General features: G+C 38.3%; 1 protein-coding gene across 3 annotated transcripts in view; it reads left to right on the forward strand.

Moving 5' to 3' along the window:
* Window positions 1–24,153, forward strand: part of EXOC6B (exocyst complex component 6B) — a 615,405-nt gene that overhangs the window by 372,018 nt on the left and 219,234 nt on the right. For all 3 annotated transcript variants that reach the window (XM_007523677.3, XM_060187119.1, XM_060187121.1), the window contains exon 18: window positions 3,760–3,939. In XM_007523677.3, the coding sequence (XP_007523739.1) occupies window positions 3,760–3,939 (180 nt within the window). The remainder of the gene's footprint in view (window positions 1–3,759; window positions 3,940–24,153) is intronic.

Raw genomic sequence — 24,153 nt, forward strand, 5'->3', positions numbered from 1 at the left:
CCTGTGAAGCGATTCCCCTACAGGTGGGGAGCCGGGGTTCAAACCGGGATCCTTATGCCGGTCCTTGCAATTTGCGCCACGTGTGCTTAACCTGCTGCGCTACTGTCCGACTCCCGAGGATTTTTTTTTTTTTTTTTTTTTACCAGAACATTGCTCAGTTCTTGTTTGTGGTGGTGCCAGAGATTGAACCTGGGACTTTGGAGCCTCAGGCATGAGAGTCTCTTCATAACCATTATACTATCTACCCCCACCAGAAATAGAAAAAAAAAGAAAAAAAAGTCCTCGAATTTGAATGGTACCACAAAAGACTGAATAGTCAAAGCAATCATGAGAAAGACAAGACTGAAGGTATTCTGCTTTCAGAGTTACATTCAAGATAAAACAATGTGGAATTGGCACTAAAGAGAAAGGAAGAAAGAAAAAGAAAGAAAGGAAGAAAGAAAGAAAGAAAGAAAGAGAGGAAGAAAGAAGGGGAGAAAGAAAGAGAGAAGCAAAGAGAGAAACATAGATCAATGGAAAATAATAGCAAGCTCAGAAATAAACCCATATATAATCAATTAATTTATAACACTGATATGGTTATATGTTGGGTATTCTCTTTAATAAATTGTGTTGGTAAACAGGACAGCAATTTACCAAAGAATTAAACTAGATCCTCATCTTACAAATCTAAATATATTTCAGAAGAAATAACAAAATGAAAAAATAAATAAATACAAGAAAATATTTACAAATCACTATCCAATAAGAAGTTAATTTAAAAAAATGCGACTCAGCAGTTAAAAAAAAAAAAAGGAAAGAAAGAACATAAAGGAAAACAAAAAGACAGGGACCCAGGAGTAGAGAAATCGTCTGTGTGCAAAGTCCAGGCTCCACCAAGCAAATAGAGAAAAGGAGACAAGAAAACAAATCATCTATCTTAGTTAAAAAAAAAGTGATGGATTTAACAGATAATAAGTCAATAGGTACATGAGAAAGTACCCACAGTAAAAGACAAGTGGTAACACTGGGAAAAAGTGGGTCAAAGAAAAACTTTGCCTCAACTGCCCAACTGTTACCAGGACTGTTACCAGCCACTTGGGAGTAGCTAAGGGCTTTTGCCCCAGGAATCTCTCTTTAGGCTCCTCTTTATCCAGGAGGCACACTTGTTTGCACTCACTGGTGATTTGGTGGGTTCCCAAAGTAGCTCTGATCCTGTCTTGATGTGGCCCCAGGTGATCTCCTTTGATTACATCATGATTTTCCTGAAAATGCAATATATTACTAAGTTAAAGGAGTCAATCTGACAAGGCCACATACTATGTGGTTCCTAAATATATTGCTTTTTTTTTCCAAATATTTATTTATCCCCTTTTGTTGCCCCTGTTTTTTATTGTTGTCGTTATTATTGATGTTGTTGTTGTTGGATAGGACAGAGAGAAATGGAGAGAAGAAGGGAAGACAGAGAAGGGGAGAGCAAGACACCTGCAGACCTGCTTCACCACCTGTGAAGCGACTCCCCTGCAGGTGGGGAGCTGAGGGCTCGAACCGGGATCCTTATACCGGTTCTTGCGCTTTGCGCCACCTGTGCTTGACCCGCTGTGCTACTGCCTGACTCCCAATATATTGCTTTATGGGTAGGGAAAGTAATGGTAAAAGTAAAAAGAGAATGTTCTTGAGGATGTCGGGATTGAACAGAGTGATGGATAGAGCAGAATACATTTTTCAGGCAGTGAGACTATCCTGTCTGACGGTGAATGCATGCATGACCGTGTATATTTGTCAGTACCCACACAACTAACTGTAAAGCACAAAATGTAAATCCTAATGCAGACTGTGGACTTGAGTCAACAATGAAATGTCAATATTGGGTTATAAGTTGTAGCCAATGTACCATATTAAAGTAAAACTTTTTAGTAGAGAAAACAGTATTGAAAAATCCTTTGCACTTCTGCTCAATTTTTCTTTAACCATAGATTTCTAAAAATAGTGTCTGACATTTAAAAGGAAACCTGTAGTAAAATGGGAAATCATAGATAGTATTAGATTTTTAGTATCTATGAAAAGATATAAGCATAGGAGCGCCTGTTGAAGTTTATGTAATTAAATATAGTTAGTACCTACATGACAAAATGTAAATATATTGTAAAAAATGATACTGCCATTTAAAAGATGAGGGTGGAGAGAAGAATATGAGTTTGAATTTATAGGGCATGATCTTTGACTATGAAGGAATGGTTGAAATTTGATATGTTGCTTAAATGTCTGCCTTGGACTGAATGGAGCAGATGAAGTCTAAGAATTACGATACCTATTCCTTAACCTCAAAGTTTCTGTCCTAAAGTCCTGAAAGCAATTACCATATTTAATAAGAAAGGATTTGGACAGAGACAGTGGAAGTCATAAGACATGATGAAATCACCCAGAGAAAGTGATCATTAGATATTAGAGGATAGAAAAATAAAAGAAAAACCAGGAGAAAAATCATGTCAGAAAAACCAATAGAACACACAGAGTTCTAGCAGAGAATGTTTACTAGAGATCAAGTGAGACCAGAATGAGAAATGAATATTGGTTGGTATAGACTGTTGGTTGTAATTTACTCTGGGCAATCCTTGTTGGTGAATTGTCATCAGTGCGATCCTGACTGCCTGGTGCAGAGTTTAGAGTTTTAAAAAGAATTTTATTGGAACAGTTTTTAAAATAATTTATTTCTTTTGTTTTTCTTATATTTAATAGGACATAAAGAAATTAGAGGGGAAGGGGAAACAGAGACACTTGCAGCACTACTTCATTGTCTATGAAGCTCCACATCTGCATGTGGTGACCTGGAGCTTGAACATGGGTCCTTGTGTATGCTCAACTGGGTGTATCAACACTAAGCCTCCAATTTCCTTTAAACAATATTCCCCCAATACTTATAATCTTTTATATGATAGTGTATTCCATACACATTTTCCTCCCCCTCTCTCCCTCTTCCTCTCTGTCTTCCTCTCCCTCTCTCTTTCCCTCTGTCCCTCCTCCTCCTCTTCCTTCTTTTTCTCCTCTCTCTCTCTTTCTCTTTCTCTTTCTCTCTGCAGAGAAACAGAGTTAAAGAGAGTGCAGCACTCAAGCTTCCTTTAATGCAGTGGGGGCTGGACTTGAACCTGGGTGTTTGCCCGTGGTAAAGTAGCACTCTATTCAAAGTGAGCTATTTTGCTAGCCTCCCATGAATGTCTTAAATTCAATTTTTCAAACTTAATTGATCCTGTAATTCTTTTATTATTGTTTTATCATCCTTCAGGACTGCCATTATCTCAGATACTTTTTTTGTAAACATTGGAATGTACCAATCTTTGGAGTTGTTTGATGACAAACTGGATAGTGTAGTGTGATTATGTTGAGATTTTAGGGTACTTGTAGTAGTAGGGTACTTGTGAAGAGACTAGAGGATTTAGAGAGGCTGGTATTACATAAAGGGGGACACTTGTAGTGCCAGAAGAGATGAATGCCAAAATGATCCCAAGAGTAACTATAATTATAGACAAAGAAAGTAAAATAGAATATAGATTGCTGAATAGTGAAAGTAGTTTTTGCCTTTGATGAAGCAAAAATGATAGATTATCTTGCAGATACAAACTAGAAAATTTACTATTATGCTTTTGAAAATGGAAAAATTCTATGAATTCTGTAGTATTGATGCTGTCAGTTTAGTGGATATGTATGAGAGATCTCCAGGCGCAGATTTCTGCCTTGCTTATTTGAAAATCTGAGTAACTTTTTCAATTTCATATGTTACAGGATGCCAGACATGCAGCTGAAGAGGAGATTTATACCAACTTAAACCAGAAGATTGACCAGTTTTTACAGTTGGCTGACTATGACTGGATGAGTGGAGATCTGGACAACAAAGCTAGTGATTACCTAGTAGACCTCATCGCCTTCTTACGTAGCACCTTTGCTGTATTCACACACCTCCCTGTAAGTCATTTGTTGTTGCTTTGCCCATAATGAAAAAAAAATTCTTCTTTTTTTTTTTTTTTTGCCTCCAGGGTTATTGCTGGAGCTCAGTGCCTGCACTATGAATCCACTGCTCCTGGAGGCTATTTCTCCCATTTTGTTGCCCTTGTTGCACTTGTAGTTATTATTGTTATTGTTGTCATAGCTGTTGTTGTTGTTGGATAGGACAGTGAGAAATGGAGAGAGGAGGGGAAGACAGAGGGGGAGAGAACGATAGACACCTGCAGACCTGCTTCAGTGCTTGCAAAGCGACCCCCTGCAGGTGGGAAACTGGGGGATAAAACCAGAATCCTTACTCTGGTCCTTGTGCCTTGCGCCATGTGCACTTACCTGCTGCGCTACCTCCCAGCCCCTATGAAAAAAAATTCTTTGATTATTATTTTGGTAAAAGATAATACTTTCTGATTTTACTAAATTCTTTAGGATATAAAGTTCACATTATTACTACCTGCCCTTAACAGTTTAGAAACCTATGAATACTATGTTTTGCTTAATATTGCATTTTGTTTATTCTGAAAATAGTTTCATATTACCACTTCTACTTGTATTGCTCCTAATTTCAAGTTAATTTGTGCAAACACATAATGAATGATATAGTAGAAATAGAATGAAAATGTAGGAGTTGGAATTTTACATATGTGTGCTTTAGTTCTAGAATGTCCATTTAATTAGTTTCATGCACTCAAATCCTTGAGTGAAATTATTATTTTAATCTAATTTATCTATTCTGTACCTCCTTGAATATGTTAATCGGTCATTTTAAAATTACTATTTCCTATTGTATATACACACTTTACATACATATTGCTTGATTTGTTTCTTGGTTATTATTATTTTATCTATTTATGGTCCTGGATATTAGTTAAGTATATAGTCCTATCTCTTCTACTACTGTTTCATTGGTGTTTGATGTTGTGTTTAAAATATGCAGAGGAATGCCAGCTAGTGGTACACCTGGTTGAGCACCTATGTTACAATGCACAAGGACTTGAGTTTGATCCCCCAGTCCCCACCTGCAGGGGGAAAGCTTTATGAGTGGTGAAGCAGTGTTGCAGATGTCTCTCTGTCTCACTTCCTCTCCGTCAACCCCTTCTCAGCTTCTAGCTGTCTCTATGCAATAAATAAATAAAGATAATAAAAAATTTTAATGAAAACTTAAAAAAATACATGCAGAGGTTTGGTGATTGATTCTTTTACCAAAATTGGTTTGCTCTTTTCCTTATTAAGCAAGCACTGTGAACTGCTGGCTTATAATTTGAGGTTCATCACTATCATCTCATCATGGACTGACTGGGCCAGCCTTTGTTTATAGTTGTAGTGGACCTTTGCCCCCATAACTGGGATGTAGTTCTTTAGATCTTTTTAGAAGCTCCTGGCATGTCATTATCTTTTCAACACCAAGAGGACAATGGAAACCTCCATCTTTAAGAGAAACTTTACCCTGCAACCCTACCTTTTTCAATTTTAGAATTTTCAAATGATTTGATGCACCAGAGATTAGCCCCCACAGTAGAATGTGCACCTTATCAGGTGAGAAGCCCTAAATTCAAACCCTGACAACCACTTAGGGATACCATGAATAACACAATGGTCACGGTAGAGCAGTGAATGCTTCATTTTCTTTCTGTAGCTCTTTGTCTCTTCCCTTCCCTTTTCTATCTTTCTCCCTTTGAAAAAAAATAATGAATCTAATGGTGGGCTCCAGAAGCTGCTAAGTTGTATTTTTGTATGCATGAGACCTTCAATGCTAATTTGTAATGTTTTTTGCATGTATGCGGCCTTCAATTCATTCTCTTATGCAGACCTAAAGAATGTTTTGAGAAAGACATTTCCTAGATCAGCAGTTGTTAACAGGGAAGAAAATGGTTAAAGATTGTCAATGCCATGTCATCACGTCTCATCTGTTGAGAGGTTTTTGCTTACATCTTTCCTCATATTCTATGGAGGAGTAGAACCGTGGCCTAATAGAGACTTATGCTGTATAGGACCCCCCACCCCTTCTTCCTGAAGAACTTGAAACTTAATGTCACTTCAACTGGCCCTTGCTTTTTTTCTCCAGCTCTTCTGGGATAAGAGCATCCTGATATTTTTCAGAATACTTTGCCAATATAGCCCCCAAATGATGGGATTTGGACCAAGGCAAGGGATGATCAGGGACTCATTGGACTGGGTAAAACTGAACTCCAGTCATTGTTATGTGAGTGTGGAAATCCCCTTCTTGATGGTTCTATCCCTTGTTACAATGAAAACAGAATTAAGGCCCATGAATGGCACAGGGAAGGATGTTGGTCCTGGACTTTTTACCACTTCCATCTTGCATGGTCTGGAAAGTATAGAACAAAAAACATCTCAGGAAGAATTTTTTTTTTATTTGACGGGTATTTATTTATTTGACAGAAATTGAGAGGTAGGAGAGAGAGAAAGAGACATGTGCAACAGTGCTTCTCTGCTAGTGAAGCTTCCTCTCTGGAGGTGGGGATGAGGGGCTTGAACCTGGGTTCATATGCACTGTAACATGTACTAAGCACAGGAACCTATGCAAGGATTCAGGTTTGAACCCCCAGCTCCCCTACCTGCTGGAGTAACCCTAACACTAACACTAACACTAACCCTTTACAAGCAGTGGATCAAATCTGAAGATATCTCTTCTTGTCTCTACCTCTCTTTATCCCTCTCACCTCTCAGTTTCTCTCTGTCTTATCCAATAAAATAAAAAAAATGGCCACCAGGAGCAGTGAACTCATAGTGCCAGACTGAGCCCCAGCATAACCCTGGAGGCACATAAAACAAAACAAAACAAAATGAAAACGATCATTTTAAAAATTCTTTTTGACTAGAAATAAATTGTATTAGTAAAATTTTAAATGGCAAGCTATCCTTGTATTTCTACCATAAAGCCCATTTAGAAATGCTAAATTCTCAGCTCCTGGTACATGTTGGTAGAGAAGGATCTAGGATGAGAATGAGAGTGTTTTACAGAAAACTGAGAAATTTTACACATGTACCAATAACTGTATCTACTGTGAATCATTAACCCCTCCTCCCAATTAAAAAAAAAAACTCTTTTGAATTGACTTGCTACAGTTTTATTTGTCCACGTGTGATTAGCTGGCACTTTTATCTTTTGTGCTAGGCTTGTCCGACTGTATGAAGCTAGATGGAATGATGTAGCTTCTGTATATCAGGACCCCACTGAGAATTAGAAAATTCCATAGAAGGCTTGGCGAGCCAGAGAGCTATCTCATGTGGTTCTCAGCCCAGGTCCAAGATATTATACCACATGGGAGGAACTTCAATACTGAGGTATCTCTTCTCTGTCTCTCTGTTTCTCTCTCTCTGTCTAGCTAAGTGAGCCAGGGACTGTGAAACCATACGCATACAAGGCCCCAACTATGCAAAAACAAAACAATTTAAATAACAATGAAGAGACTGGGAGAAAGAGAGACAGACAGAATCAGTAAAGCATCCCAGCACTACTCCACCATCCATGGAGTTTACCCTGGTGCTGTGGTGTTCCCATGCTGTACTGGGATTTGGATCCAGAGCCTTATGCTTGGCAAATGGCAGGCTCCACTAGATGAGCTATCTATCTTTCAGCCACCCTTGAATTTTGATGACCAAGGTGGTATACTTATCATCATCAGGCATCCAGAAATGATTATAATAATAAAGTTTTCCACAGACTTCTAAAATGTGATTGTGTCCTCTCAGTTAAAGATGAGGTAAAGACAGGCATTTTCTTCATGTTCCAATTACATAATTCACAGTTGCAAGCACAGCCACTCAGTTTGCCTGCTCCAAATAAGAGCATACTTTCAAGAATATATTCTTGTTATCCTGATAATTATTATTCAAATACTTGAGAGAGGGGAAATGCAGTTTCAAGTAACAAGCTCAGAGGAGGGAATCCTGAATTTGTTTATACTGTCTGCTATAAATGTTAATTTTCATGGCCCAGGGCAGAATCTTCTTTTAACTAACTTACGTTAATTTACCTTAGTTTCTTTGTCTAAAAATGCCCTTGTAACAACTGATACCTCTCCCAGACTTTCTCCTTAGGAACTAGTTGATGGGCTATATGGATGGGAGTGCCTCCCATTAAGTACAAAATATTTTCTGTAACCATCAAGACTTTCCATAATGTGATCCTAACTTCCTTATTGTCTTTGTGCTTTCCCTGTTTCTGTTGGCCCAAGGATATTCCTCTCAAATTGAAGTAGTGTTTTTTGTTAAACGTATTCTACTGTTTTCTACCCTTGATGTTTTTTCATGTCTTATTGTTTAACTGTATCTGCACTTCAAACTGTGTGTTGCAATCGTAACTGTTCTTCAAAGCTCATTTTTTTAAAATATTTATTTATAAAATGGAAATATTGACAAGACCATAAGATAAGGGGTACAGTTCCACACAATTCCCACCACTAGAACTCTGTATCCCATTCCCTCCCTTGAAAACTTTCCTATTCTTTAACCCTCTGGGAGTATGGACCCAGGGTCATGATGGAGTGCAGAAGGTGGAAGGTCTGGTTTCTGTAATTGCTTCCCTGCTGAACATAGACGTTGACAGGTTGATTCATACACCCAGCCTGTCTCTCTCTTTTCCTAATGGGATGGGGCTTGGGGAGGCGGGGCTCCAGGACACATTGGTGCCCCACGCCTTTCATGAAACTTCTCTGGGAGTCGGGCTGTAGCACAGCGGGTTAAGCGCAGGTGGCACAAAGCACAAGGACTGGCTAAGGATCCCGGTTCAAGCCCTGGCTCCCCACCTGCAGGGGAGTCGCTTCACGGACGGTGAAGCAGGTCTGCAGGTGTCTAGCTTTCTCTCCTCCTCTCTGTCTTCCCCTCCTCTCTCCATTTCTCTCTGTCCTATCCAACAATGACAACAACAATAATAACTACAACAATAAAACAACAAGGGCAACAAAGGGAATAAATAAATAAAATAAATAAATTAATTAATTAATTAAAAAAGAAAGGAATTATCATGAAACTTCTCAGTTATGTGATTCAGATGTGACCCCTTTGTTGTGGAACTTCTTCTTTGACAGTTAGCCTAATTCTACCTTGGGTAAGACATGTCATTTATTTGTGTGCTTACTTCAGGAAAAGAGAGGGTGGTCATTAACAACACCAGTGGTGTTCTAGATGTTTTACTTGTGTTATATGTCATCCCCACTAATGAAAACTCAATATGCCTCAGTCAGATAAGCATGATTATTACTATTTTTGTCATGAGAACATGAATTTAGTAGTACATACTTTGTAAGTGATATAGCAATTTGGTACAGAGTCAGAATTTAAAGAGATATGGGTAGTAAAGGTGTCTATTGACTTTAAAGTTGTTTCCAAGTTACAGGACTGTGATAACTATGGGGAAAAAAGAAAAAGAAAATTTGTACTTCTCACCTTTGTCATTGTATGTAGTACCACTCCTTGTATGAAGTGCTATATGGTAAATGTTTGTGAAATTATTATTATTATTATTTTGCCTCCAGGCTTATCTCTGGGGCTCAGTGCCTGCACAAAAAATCCACTGTTCCTGGAGGCCATTTTTTTCTCATTTTGTTGCCCATGTTGTGGTTGTTTGTCGGGAAATTGTGAGGATGTCATAGAGCCTGGCAGGGTTTGACCTAAGCAGTGCGTCTATCCTGTCAGTCTCTCTCTCTACCAAGAGGTTGAACAAGGAGGGACAGGAGTAACCCCAAAGGTTTGCCCCATCTTATCAGACTCCCTGCCTCACAAAGCACCTCGTATTTCTGATACTATGGCCATTAGATAAAAAGAAAGGGGGAGATGTTGGGAAATTGTGAGGATGTAGTTGAGCTTGGCAGGGCTTATCAGAAGCCCTGCCTCAAAAACCACCCTGCATTCCTGATACTATGGCCTATCTACATAATCATTGTTTTGCCTGAAAGATCCCCACCCATTCCATTCCTTTGTTTTATCTTCTTTCTACCCTCAAGACCCTCCCTGCCTGCATGGCATTATTAATCCTACCAGTTAAAACCCTTGCAACAGTTGCTAAGGAAGTTCCTACCTTTCCAGTTTCCTTTTGCCTTTCTCTGTCCCTTTCCTAGCCATTTTCCGTTTCCGACTTGCCACTTCCAGGTCCATCCTTTAAAAGCCTTGGCTCTCTGATCAATAAAGAATTGCATTGCCTCGCCGCCATGAGCTTGGTTCATGAGTCATCTCCCTCACGTTGCTGAATGAGTAGCAGCCCAAGCTGAATCCGGTCGAGTTCTCTCCAACCCAGAGAGTACACACCCAGGAAGAGGCACCCTCATGCTAGCCCGGCAGTTGTTATTGTTGTTATAGCCATTGTTGTTGTTGAATAGGACAGAGAAAAGAATGAGAGAGGAGGGGAAGGCAGAGAGGAGGAGAGAAAGACACCTGCAGACCTGCTTCACGGCTTGCAAAGCAATCCCCCTGCAGGTGGGGAGCTGGGGGCTCAAACTAGAATCCTTATGCCAGTCCTTGTGTTTTGTGCATGTACACTTAACCCACTGCGCTACCGCCCAGTCCCCTGAAGTTAGTTTTGAATAATAAAACAAATGGGCTTTTACCTGGGGATTGAAAATCATTTTGCAATATATAAATTATTAAAATTAATAGCTATTCAAAAGAAAAGTCCTGATACCTAATCTTTGTATGAACTTTTTGCAAGGAGTAAATGGCTCATGTGTATGTATATATACTTATATTCATCTATTTCTGGTAGCAGATTTGCCTTAAAAAGTGTTATTAACCCACTATTCAGATGAGAAAACCAAAGCATAAAGAAGTTAACTAATGTGTCAAAAGTCACTCATCTAGAGGTAGTGGATGTGAGCTTTGAACTGCACTGAAGCCCATGTTCTCACCTTCTCAAGTATAATACCTCTGGGTTATGCATGAGAAGCATGAGGCTATGTTTTATGGAGCTGTCATTCAAATGTCATTTCCCCTGTGAGATTCTTCCTCAGTATTTTTTGTCAGCATATACAATTTTAGTCATTGTGTTCAGAACAATTCCCATTAGCCAAGGTAAATTGTGCTTATATGATTTACCATAAAGTGAATTGCCAGTTTCTAGCCCAGTTTAACCTTAACTTACAGTCTATGTGGAAATTCTCTTATCAACTGGTAATGGTTCTCTAAATCAGTCCAATCCCCGTGGTTGCCTTTGGAACAAATAAGGAAGTTTCAGGTGTCCTCCAGGGACCAGAAACATCAGAGCCTTCAGGATAACAATCAAATTTTTCTTCAAAGTAAGAAATTCCACCGTTCAAGGAATTTTTTTTCTCCCTAGTGATAGAGCAGGAAATAAATATTTACTAATGATTTTTCTATCTTTTGAGAAATAAATTATGTTCCCTATTTCCATGCTATTAATATTTTTGTTGAATTATATAGACTATTTTTAAATCAACAGATTAGCTGCTTATTACTATAGCATTAAAGTTCTGAATTCACAAATCCTTTAGGAATTTGGTATTTCTCCAGAGATATTTGTGTGTGTCAAGCTATTATTCCTTTAGCACTTTTCTCCCAGAAAGCTGTTGCCAATAACCACAACCATTTTCTCTGGTGGGATTCAGCCAGTTCTCTGCCTTGTTTGTGTTATGGTCTTTGGGTTAGTTCCTGCTCTTGTGATTACTAAGTACATGATTAATAATGTTTTAGTATAAATACTACGAACCATTTTCTTTGAGGTGTATGTATGTAAGGGAGAAAGCAAGAAGTGCCTGAAGTTTAAATAATGACAAAATCCTCTACTGCATAATTCCTCACATCTGATATGCCTTTTAGTCAGAGATGCTATAGTGCTATCATGGATCCTGGTGCTGCTACAATGGTAACACTGCTCCTGGTAACTTTTTCTTTTTCTTTTTTCATTTTATTGGGTAGGGTTGAGAGGGGAGGCAGGTAGAGAGGGAGAGAGAAAGAAAGACACCTGCAGACCAGCTTTACTGCTTGTAAAGAGTCCTTCCTGCAGGTGGGGAGCCAGGGATTCAAATCCTTGTATGGGTCCTTGCACTTAGTACTATGTGTGCTTAACCAGGCCTGCCACCACCTGGCCCCCTATATGTGTTTCCTTTTTAAAAGTTTTTATATTTATATTTATTTATTTAATGCCAGGGCCCTGCTCAGCTCTGGCTTATGGTGGTGCAGGGGTTTGATCCTGAGACTTGGGAGCCTCAAGTATGAGAGTCTGTTTGCATAACCATTATGCATCTACCCCCGTCTCCTATAAGCTTTTCCTAATAGCTTGTATTTTCTTACAAAATTGAGGAACTCTGCTTTGATGCTATTTATTTATTTCTGGTGTTAGGTTAAGCTTAGGGCCAGAGAGGGCCCTGAACCCCAATTTTAGCAGCCTTTTGTGACCACATCTCTCTGGTCACCTTTGGTTTTGCCCAGTCACTGAAAGGGAGGGAAACTTGTAGGACACCTGCACCATCAGGCTTTGTTTCCCTTACCTGAGACAGATGAGGAAAAAGGAAGAGTAACCAGAAGATGTAATAGGTATAGTCATGATTTAGAGAGGAAGTGAAGACAAGACCTTAGAAGTGCATTAAAAAAGCTCATGTTCAGCGGGAAGCAATTACAGAAGCCAGAACTTTCACCTTCTGCACCCCGTAATGACCCTGGGTCCATAGTCCCTGAGGGATAAAGAATAGGAAAGCCATCAGGGGAGGGGAGGGGATACGGAGTTCTGGTGGCAGGAATTGTGTGGAGTTGTACCCCTCTTATCCTATGGTTTTTGTCAGTGTTTCCTTTTTATAAATAAAAATTATATATGTATATACATACGTACATATACATACATATACATATACATATACATAGCTTTGTTGCCATATTGCCTTTTCTTGCCCATGTGTCTTTCTGTGCATATGCTTCACTTTTCCTGAACGAAAGCTGAAAAATGCCTAAAATCATGCTTTCTCCCCAATTATTTGTTTAGTATTAGGAGCCAGAAACCACAGGGGAGAGAGAACCTCTTCAACCTCTTTTCCACCTCAACCTTAGGGCTCGGGAGTGTTGGGTATTTTCAGGGGTTAATTTCAATTTTTTTATATAAAGCAGACAAGACTATTAACTGTGTAATAACAGGTCACTGTGTAATAAATGGTCACTCAAGGTGCAGTGGAGAACCCTCCACTCCTCTGGATTCTTCTCTGACTTGTTGAAAATCAAAACAGCTTCAAATAGATTAGCAAATGAAATAGTAATTTTACAAGGGAAATTACAATGACTAGACAGATCTTAGCCTGCCATAAGATGGGGCTAGGGAAGAGAAGAAGGGGCCACATAAGGAAATGATGGCTTCATCTTTAGTTTAGAAGGAAAGATGTGTCTTTAAATAGTACATGTTCACTAATAAATTTATACCTGAATTGTACACCAAACTGCATTTTCTAGGTTACTAGAGAGTAATGATTTAAGGGTAGGGAACGAGGTTGGGAAAGGCTACATTTCCTTAGCTTCCAGGACCCTCATTGTTCTTGGCTCAGAGTAATCTGTATAGCAGAGGGTTTTCTCCAGAAGACCACCTGGTGTTTTGAGTTGGACTGTTTTCTCTCTCACTCTCCTTGTCTTTTTCTAGCTGAAATTAAAAGGAGAGATGAAAACACAGTCTACCAGAAGCAGTGGAATCATGCGGGGTTTAGGCCCTGCTAATAAAACTAATGAAAAAATATATATATAGATTTAGATTTTAAAAGGAGTCTTAAAGTTCAGATTTACTTTTGCTCATAAATAACAATAGGTAACAACAAGAAAGCCCACATCTATAGATTTATTTTTTCATTGCCAGTCTCCTTCATTTAGCTTATTTCAATCTGTAGAATAACCCATTTTAATAATTAAGTTAACTATATGTTGAACAAATCCTTGCACAAGTTCACACAAATTATATGTGGTAGACCAGAGAATTTTATTGCTGATGCTATCTATGTGAACTAGTTTCTTTGTCCTTAAAATTTCAAAAACTAAAATAAAGTGTTAAATGTAGGAGTGTTATGTCATTTGAGGTGTTCTACTAAAGTTCTAGGCAAGGAGACTAAGGAACATGATTAAGTTTAGATCAGGTATAATAAATCACAGCAGAGGACAATTGATGGTAAGTCATCATTACAACGAATAGCAAAGAACATGAGCTCTTTTTATACCAATTTATTTTCAAATGTTTATTCCCCAAAAGCAGGTATGTATGTGTCACTTCTGTACAGAGATTTTAATGATTGCCATTCTTCCTAGTGTAATTCCTGTTCACACTAATTATATTGTCCACAATTCTTCCATAAATCCCTGCAATGAGATAGAGTTCTCCACACAGAAATCACAATACTCCACACCAAGTCAGGTGGTTGAGTATGAATTTTATTTAAGCCTACTCAGCTAAAGGTTCAGTCCAGGGAATACTCACACAGGAGCTACCAAGGACTGAAAGCCAAAGCACAGTCACAAACAACTTTTTATACTTTTTACAGCTTATGCCAGCATTGGTTACATACAGTATTTTGCACAGTTTCCCAGACTTGGCTTGTTTACTTGAAATCTAATGGTGGGGGCAGGGGGCTTTTAGGCTTGCACCACATCTTGGTACAAAAACATCTTGTTTTCCCAGGAATAAATGTCCTACCTTCCTGAAAGCGGCAGGGTTTACAGAAGCGGAAAGTTAGCATTATTCTTACTCTAGGTCTGGTTAATTTTTTTTTTTTTTTAACCATTCTATTGTTCTGGTGCCTGACTACCATCCGGGTTGATCTCTGAACTATGTTAACAATTTCTTAATTATATTTGTCCCCATTTTTCCCTTCATTACACCTGTACCCATACCTCACACCCCTTGACTTCATGCATGCCGACATATCTGTTCTTTTCCCCAACTATACAGTGTTCATTTCTGCTACAGAATTTTGCTCATAGTTTCTTTGTTCTTGGAAGAATTTCTCATCTCACATTCTAAATTTTTTTACCCTTAAAATGCATTCATTTCAGCTTCACTATAGGGGCATGGGAGTAGGGAAACAGACCTTGAGTGGCTGGAATGGTGTTAATATACACTCCTATTTTTTTAAAAAATGCAATTCAAAGCCAGTTTTATCCAGGAAGTTGTTCAAAATTGGCCTCCCTCCTCTCCATGTCATATGCAAAGGATTTGACCTTCTTATCTCAACTCTGCACTGAGTTGGTATCTGATGATGTCAGGATATGCCTAACAATAGAGGCGGTATGCATGGAAGTGTGACCTATATCTCCGATGACTGCCATCACATAACATCTTTTATTCTAATTACTGCTTATTTTTATTTTCAAATATCTTTTTTTAATCTTTATTTATTATTGGGCAGAGACAGAGGGAAATTGAGAGGGGAGGGAAGATAGAGAGGGAAAGAAGGGGCTGGATGTTGGTGCACTGGGTTAAATACACATAATGCTAAGCACAAGGATCCCAGTTCAAGCCCCCCGCCACCACCTGCAGGGGGCGGGGGTTTGCCTGACCAGCAGTGAAGCAGGTCTGCAGGTGTCTCGCTGTCTCTTTCCCTCTCTACTCCCCCTCCTCTCTCAATTTCTCTCGGTCCAATCCAATTAAAAAAATGAGCCCCACAATAAGCCTGGAGGCAAGAGAGAGAAAAAGAGAGACAGAGACAGACAGACAGACAGACAGATGGACAGACACATACCTGTAGCCCTGCTTCACTACTCATAAAGCCTTCCCTCTGCAGGTTGAACCCAGGTTTTTGTGCACTGTAATGTGTGTACTTAACCAGGTGCACCACCACCTGGCCCCCTACTTTTGTTGTTATGAATTTATTTTGCTTTATAATTCATTTTCATTGAAAAATGAGGTGGAAAAGTACTAAAATGCTACTTATTCAAGTTCCCAAGGAAGAAAATACTGCTGCCAGGAAATACTGCAGTTAAGTCATTCCAAAGTATGTTTTAAAATACTTCTTTGACATGATGGCAAATTTGAATGTACTGATTAGTACCAAGACACTCCAGCATAGCTAGTAAAGGTGTTGTGGGGTAAAGCAGTTCATAGTTTAATGAACAGGAGTCTGGGGCAGGCCATTGTTATACAGTGCTTTCACGGTGGTTTATAGCTGCAGTTTTAATATGGTTTAGTAAGTACTTGAATTTCTCCAGGAAAACAGTGCACATTATTGGAAATCAGACACAATGTATACTTGTCTCCCGGGGCTCCTTTTACTCTCAATTAGCAACAGCAGGCATGTTGCTCTTGTGTTCCAGGACTATAGATGAGGTCTATGCTCCTGCTAAGGAAAAAAAAAAAAAAGAAGTTTACTTCCTAGTTTTTTAGAATCATGCATACATACAGAAGTAAAAAAGTATTGTGCCCTGAAATGTTTCCCTGAATGCATTTTTAAAAGTTTTTTATTATTATTAAGAGCATCTACCTATTATTTTTATTTCATTTGGGATAATTATATTGCCTTTAGTATTCCTGGAACTGGATGATTTACTTTTTTAACTATTTCAAGATGGAGCCTTTTGTCAACAGTTACAGTTGCTTTCAAACTAAAAAGCAAGGAAATTTTATGTTGTGTGGTTTGTCTGGTGTGTTGCTGTTTTTATTTTAAGTTTCTTTTAAAGACTGGGGAGAAAGCACAACAGTAGCACACAGGACTTGGCATGCAAAGAGCTCTGGGTTCCATCCCTGATACCTCCAACTGCCAGAGTTGAGTGGTCCTCACCCTCAGTGTTTCCTGAAATAGTTGTGTATCCTTTGATTGATGGATTTCTGACCTACAGAACTGTAATATATTTATACATTAAAAAGTATGTAATTGTGATGACCTACTCCAGCAGCAATAGCAAAAGGATGCAGTGGGCTGGGTGGTGACTCACCTGGTTGAGTACAAATGTTATAATGCATGACCTAGTTTCAAGCCCCAAACCCCACCGGCAGGTGGAAACCTTTGGGAGTGATGAAGCAATGCTGCAGGTATCTGTCTCTACTCTCTCAATTTCTGGCAGTCTCTATTCAGTAAATAAAGATGCTGAAAAATGTGATTTTTTTTTTTCTCCAATGTTTTTGGTCTCTAGACTTATTTAAACTATTAACATTTATTGAGAACTCCAAAGAATTGTTTGTGCTGTTAATGTCAGTCATTGATTTATATATCTGAATACTGAGTGATTTTAAAGCATTTGTGTATTTTTTATTTTTTTTGTCATTGCTAGAGTGTTATAGCCCCAATCTGATAATCTCAGATAGAAAGACACAAAGACAGCAAAACAACGAAATTGAGAGAAAGATGCCACAGCAGCTAAGCTGCCTCCAGTATGATGGGGGCTGAGCTCCAATCTGGATATGCATTCAATTAAAAATAACAATGACACACTCATTACTTGTTAACATTATATATATATATATATATATATAATGTTATATATAATATAATATATAATATATATGGCTACATTTTCCCAAAATGCAGCAAGAACCTCATTTTAATTCTTGCATAAAACTTTGTGAAGCTTAATAGAAGACAATTATATACCTCAGAGCTACTTCCTTATTAGTCTTTTGTGTATATTACTCTGATTGAAGAACAAGAGAAAATTTGACATTACAGATATCTTGGATAAAAGAGGAATAGTTTGATAGTCTTTCAAATAAGCTTTTTTTTTTTTTTTTTGACCAGAGCACTGCCTCTGCCTTATGGTGGTGTGGGAAATTATCTTGGGACTTTGAGCCTCAGGCATGAGAGTCTTTTTGCATAACCATTATGCTATCTAACCCTGCCCAATAATTTTTTTTTTTTGATAATACAACAAACATGATCTCAATAGTTTCTTTTTTCACCAGAGCATTGCTCAGCTCTAGTTTTGGTGGTACAGGGGATTGATCCTGGGACTTCAGTAGTGTGAGTGTTTAACCAGGTACACTACCTCCCGGTCCTTTTTTTTTTTAAGATTTAAAAAAAAATATTATGTTTTATTTTTATTTATTTATTATTGGATTATGGGGGTTCAACCTGGGATCTTTGGGGAGAGACATTAGAGGGGAGAGGGAGAGACAGAGAGATACCTGCAGCTCTACTTCACCACTTGTGAAGCTTTCCCCCTGCAGGTAGGGACCAGGGGCTTGAACCTGGGCCATTGCGCATTGCAGTGTGTGTGCTTATGAACCTGGGACTTCAGAGTCGTGGGTGTAAAAGTTTTTTGCATTACCATTATACTGTCTTCTCCACCTAACGTTTGATAGTTTCTTAAATATTAGTTGCAGTGTAGACTATGAAGTCTAATCAGTGAACTTTTCACATTCTGTTACCTTCAAGTTCACTGGTTCATTTTGCTTCCCTGCATGGTTTTGTAGCAACATTCTTTGATAATTTTGATGCCATTGTTCTGCTGAATTATGTAGATCTAGGTGGTTTTGGGAGGATGGGCACAGAACTTTGTGGAGGTTGTAGCAACTAACTGTAATTTGTAAATCTGAAATTACATCTCTGAAATCTTATAATTTTGCAAAATATGGAAATCTTGTAAATTTATAAAGTACACTAATAAAAATTAAAGAATATATCCAAATGTTAAGATTTTCTAGCATGGGGCTGGGGACAGCATGATGGTTATGCAAAATGGCTTTCATGCCTGAGGCCCCAAAGATTCCAGATTCAATTCCCAGCACCACCATAAGCCAGAGCTGAACAGTGCTTGATCTTTCTCTCTGTATGTCTCTCATTAAAGTAAATAAAATATTTTTTAAAAGGTTTAATAAAATGAATAATTTTTACTCCTTCATCAGTGACATTCTTACATGTAGCCAGCATTAGTTTAAGTGTCTATCAAGAAAGAATTCAAGGATTCGCAGTGCAGTTTGATGGTGTGGCACCAATGATTTTGCCCATCCTTGTTTTTAGAATGCTAGCTTAAGTTACCCTTGCTTTTGTTTATCAATATAATGTATAAGGAAAATAGCATCTTAGTGTTAATATTCAAAAATGTTCCCATCTCATAGCTTCCCTTTGAGAGCTGCTAGAAGCCCTCCCGCCTCCAGCTCTTGTCCCAATGCATCAACAAGTTACACTTTGAGAACTGCTGTTAGTTATGAGTCTTTTTTTCCTCTTTAAAATTTTTTTTCATTTTTTTCATTTAATTTTTTATTTATAGAAAGGAAACATTGACCAAACGATAGGATAAGAGGGATACAACTTCACACAATTCCCACCACCAGCACTCTGTATCCCATCCCCTCCCTTGATAGCTTTCCTAGTCTTTATCCCTCTGGGAGTATGGACCCAAGGTCATTATGGGTTGCAGAAGGTGGAAGGTCTGGCTCCTGTAATTGCTTCCCCGCTGAACATGGGCTTTTACAGGTTGATCCATACTCCCAGCCTGTCTTTCTCTTCCTTAGTGGGGAAGGTCTCTGGGGAAGCTGAGCTCCAGGACACATTGGTGGGGTTGGCTGTCCAGGGAAGTCTGGTCAGCATCATGCTAGCATCTGAAACCTGATGGCTGAAAAGAGAGTTAACATACAAAGCCAAACAAATTGTTGACCAATCATGGACCTAAAGGCTGGAATAGTGCAGATGAAGAGTTGGGGGTCCCTCTATTTTGTAGATAGCTAGTAGGTATATTTTAATTATATTCCAAAGGGCCTGTGGCTATACTAGTGGTTTTTTGTTTGTTTGTTTATTTGTTTGTTTGCCTGAACCTGAAATCTGATATGCAGATAGATTCTAATTATTGTCTGGGGAGATGATGTCATGGCTGGCAGAAGGACCAGAAAGCTGAATCAGGGAAGAGAGTAGCTCCCAAATATGGGAAAGGGGTATAAATATTGTTGACTGTAAACCCCATCGATCTGATGTGATTTGGGGCCCATTTTTAGCTTAAGAGCCTCTGTGACCTCTGCATCCCTATATATCTGAGCTCACATCCTGTGGTCATGAGTAGGAACATTGCAAGATGCCCCAATATCAGGACCCATCTTCCTCAGGTGGAGCATAGTGTATATTGTCCAACCTCCCTTCGGAGGATGGAACATTCTCTACTATTGTTGATCCAAGTTGAGGGCAAGGTCCTATGGGGGCCCACAAAGGGGTCTATTGTGTTGTTCCTGATAGGAATGACCAATAACAATGGAGAGAGGAATTTATTCGAGGTCTAGGCCCATCAAGTCTGTTTGGGAATCTCAGGACTCTCTGAATAGGGCCCCAGCTGATGGGGTGACCTGATAGTGACTAAAGAGTCATCATTAAAGTATGCCAGTCTTTTACCCTTATTCAGCTTTTGCAGTCCTTGATTTTGATGAGTCTTTATTAAATACATTTTATTAAATACATGCATTGCAAATGTTTTTGTTCTTTGAGTCTTGTCATGTTGCCTTTCTTTTTAATATTTGAAAATTTTATTAAGAAAACATTTTTTCAAGACTGTTAGTGACAATGTATAGACTCACATATCTCCAAAATAGGTGCCAGCTCTTCATACCCCATCACCATCATCATTTTGCTCTTCATTGAGTCTTTGAATATAAATATTAATCTTTGGGAAGTTTACATTTACTTATGATACAAATCTTTTTAAAAATTATATATTTTTATTTACTATTGCATAGAGACAAAATGAGAGGGAAGGAGAAGGTAGAGAGGGAAAGAGACAGAGAGACATCTGCAGCCCTGCTTCACCACTTGTGAAGCTTTCCCCCTGCAGGTGGGGACCAGGGGCTTGAATCTGGGTCGTTGCACACTGTACAGTGTACACTTAACCAGGTGTGCCACTGACTGGTCCAAAGTCTACACTTAGTTTCTAATGTAATTTTCAAAATTAAACTTTTTCATTGCTAAGGTATTGAAGTATCAGTCATGGCAATCTGGGCATGTTCTTTCCCTGTTCCTCTGCCTATGATTCCCATTAAATTTGTTTTCTTCCCTTGTAAATGAAAATCCCAGTTCTTTCCTTTCTTTTCTTTTCCTTCTTCCCTTCCCTTCCCTTCCCTTCCCTTCCTTTCCTTTCCTTTTCTTCTCTTTTTCTCTTCTCTTTCTTTTTAAGAATTTCTGTTGGAAGGTTAATGGGTTACAGTGTAAACACGTGTGCTATCTCTCCTCATGAAAATTCTCTGTAGAACACACTCACACACAACTTGGACCCTCTTCCATCATCATGCAACAGGACCCCAAGGTTCTCTTCATCCCTTCTCTCCCCCACCTTCCTCAGAGACTTTTGCTTTGGTCCAATACGTACTACCAGTCTAAATGTCCACTTTGCATTTTCTTTCTCTGTCCTTATTTCTGAAGTTCCACTTGCAGGTGAGATCATACAGTATTTGTCTTGTTGGCTTGGAGATGTCAGCTGTATAGTGCTGGTGTATGTCACCTCTGCTTACCCGTCTGCATTCTTTAAGTATATGTCTTTACTACATGTCCTTTGTGGTTCAAACATGTCAAACAAGTTGAACATCTATGGTCTCTACTATATATGGTAGGTTGGGAAGAAAAAAAAAAACTTTTTTCCTCAACTAAGATTCCTGTAATCTACAGGATTTTTTTTTTCCCATTAGCCTTATGGGCCTAGCACAGCTTTACTTTAGTAAATGCATATTAAGGATTATTTTACAACTGTGAAAATCTTATAATAAATAATAGTGTTGTCTAATATGCAGTAACCATTTTTCTATTCACTATATTTTAATAAAGCTTAATATTATGAAATATATATTATTATTAAATTTTAAATATATTTCTGTAGCATATTCAATAGATAATAGTTGTTTTGAGATTATTAAAGTAATTTTATTGATATGCTAGTCTGCTAGTTGGTAAGGGATCTGATAGGTGGTAAATGACCTAATGGGTCATTTAATTCTGATCTTTCTTTAGGGTTTCCCTTTCCTTTCACAGTGTTCCACAGGAATCCTTCCAGTGTTTTTTGTTTATCTCTTTGTCTTCCCAGTGTAACCTGGCTCCCAAGTGTAGGCTAAGGACCTAATGTAATGAGCCTAAACTTTGTAGCATTTGAGTATACTTAACACTCTAGTCCCAGTATAGAAATTTCTCCCAAGACAGTATTATTTGGTGCCATTTGGGGAAGATCACTATACTCACAACAATTGTATAACTGATGTTAGCCATAAAAATTCACTAGGGGGAGTCTGGCGGTAGCACAGCAGGTTAAGTGCATGTGGTGCGAAGCACAAGGACAAGGACAACAATAATAACTGCAACAACAATAAAAAACAAGGGCAACAAAAGGGAAAATAAATAAATAAATGTAAAAAATTTTTTTTAATTCACTAGAAATATCTAGTGAACCTTTGCCCCCATCCAATAAATTCCTCTACTTGTGCTATATAACATGTGATCTGACTTTAACGAAAAAAAATTAAAACACTCTAAACTATTTGAACACAGTAGGAATCTGAAACAATCCTCATGGCAACCAGCTATACATGATTTTTTTCTTAAAACAACTTGAAAGTCTAGCCTTCGGGTGAGTGAGAAAATCAGCAATATAGGAGTTCCTATGCACTCTCCAATATTAATGCATCGTATAAAGGTTCTTGGCATTAATTTGCTATCTTTTTAAAAAACATTTATTTATTTGTTCGACAGAAACAAGGAGAAGTTGAGAGGGAAGAGAGAGGGAGAGAGACAGAGACAGACCTGCTTTACTACTTGTGAAGCTTCCCCCCTGCAGGTGAGGACCAGGGACTTGAACCTGGGTCCTTGTACACTGTAATATGTGCACTTAACCAGGCATGCCACCACCTGGTCCCTGCTACCTTAGAGTTAGAGTATAATTCAATTGTTTAGTGGCCCACAGTTTTCTATTCTAGAAATGGAAATGTCAAATGTTGGAAATAAGGTTGTATTGGTTAGGTACATTTTGAATGGATCAAATAAGTGAAAATTAGAAATAAATTAAACAAAGCATGTTCATTATTAGAATGGAGTATAGATTATTTTTTGAGATGTTTGTAAGACATGTTGGACAATGTTAAGTAGAACTCTTTGAGCCTAATAATATTAAGATTCTTGTGAGTTTGCATTTATGTACTGGGGCAACATATGAAAAATAACTTGGTGTATAATTTGGCATAATGTTTTATACTTTTAGATGTCAGCTACCTCGTAGTTGTAAAATCATATTTGAAATTGTTGTGATATATATATATATATATATATATGTATATGTATATATATTATTGAAACCTGGATTTAGAGTAAAAATCACATTTCTACTTCTCTTATATAATAATCCAATATTTGTGATTGATCCAACTTAGTTTAGATCTCCATTGGGTGGGAGCTCTTTTAACACTTTATTATAACTATTCATTAATATTGTAATGATAAAACAACAAGGCCAACAAAAGGGGGAAAAATAGCCTCCTGGAGCAGTGGATTCATGGTGCAGGCATCGAGCCCCAGCAATAACCCCGGGAGGCAATATATATATTTATATTTGTTTTCTGAGGGAGAGCCCATGACTAGGTCACCATAGTTCTGTCCCAGAAGTCTGAGGCATCTTTTCCTTATAGGCTTACATGTAAGGGGAGTAATAGACTTACAGTTTTTGTTCCTTTTTACTTCCTTCTCCCTTCTTCTCTTCTTTCCTTCCTTCCTCCCTCTCTCCTTCCCTTTCTCTCTCCCTTCCTTCCTTCCTTTTTTCCTTCCTTCCTTCCTTCCTTCCTTTTTTTTTCTTTTTTCACTGTCACTAATAACTCTAAACTGTCTAGTGTTTCTTTAGAACTTATAAATATGGGCATGGGAGATAGCATAGTGGTTATGCAAAGAGACTCTCATGCCTAAGGCTCCAAAGTTCCAGGTTCAGTTCCCCACACCATCATAAGCCAGAGCTGAACAGTGCTCTGGTTAAGAACAACAGCAACAAAAACCATATATATATATATATATATATATATATATATATGCTGATAATGCCATTTTCTCTTTTCAAAACCCTTACCCATCTTCTCATAACCCTTACCCATCTTGACAATTATAGTGTCCTGTACGTAAGTGGAAGTAAACTTATTTGCTGAAGTAAACTTACTCATGGCTTATCTCCTGTCCACATGTTCTAAGTCAGCAGTGCACTCAGTATTTATACAGAACTTCAACTTAAGCAGTTTAGGTTGGAATGTATTGTTTTAACCAGATGCCCAAACCAAGGGAATTGTTTTTATAGCAAAACATGTTGGTAACTTGT

This window comes from Erinaceus europaeus, chromosome 3 (assembly GCF_950295315.1).
Source record: "Erinaceus europaeus chromosome 3, mEriEur2.1, whole genome shotgun sequence".
Classification (NCBI taxonomy): domain Eukaryota; kingdom Metazoa; phylum Chordata; class Mammalia; order Eulipotyphla; family Erinaceidae; genus Erinaceus; species Erinaceus europaeus.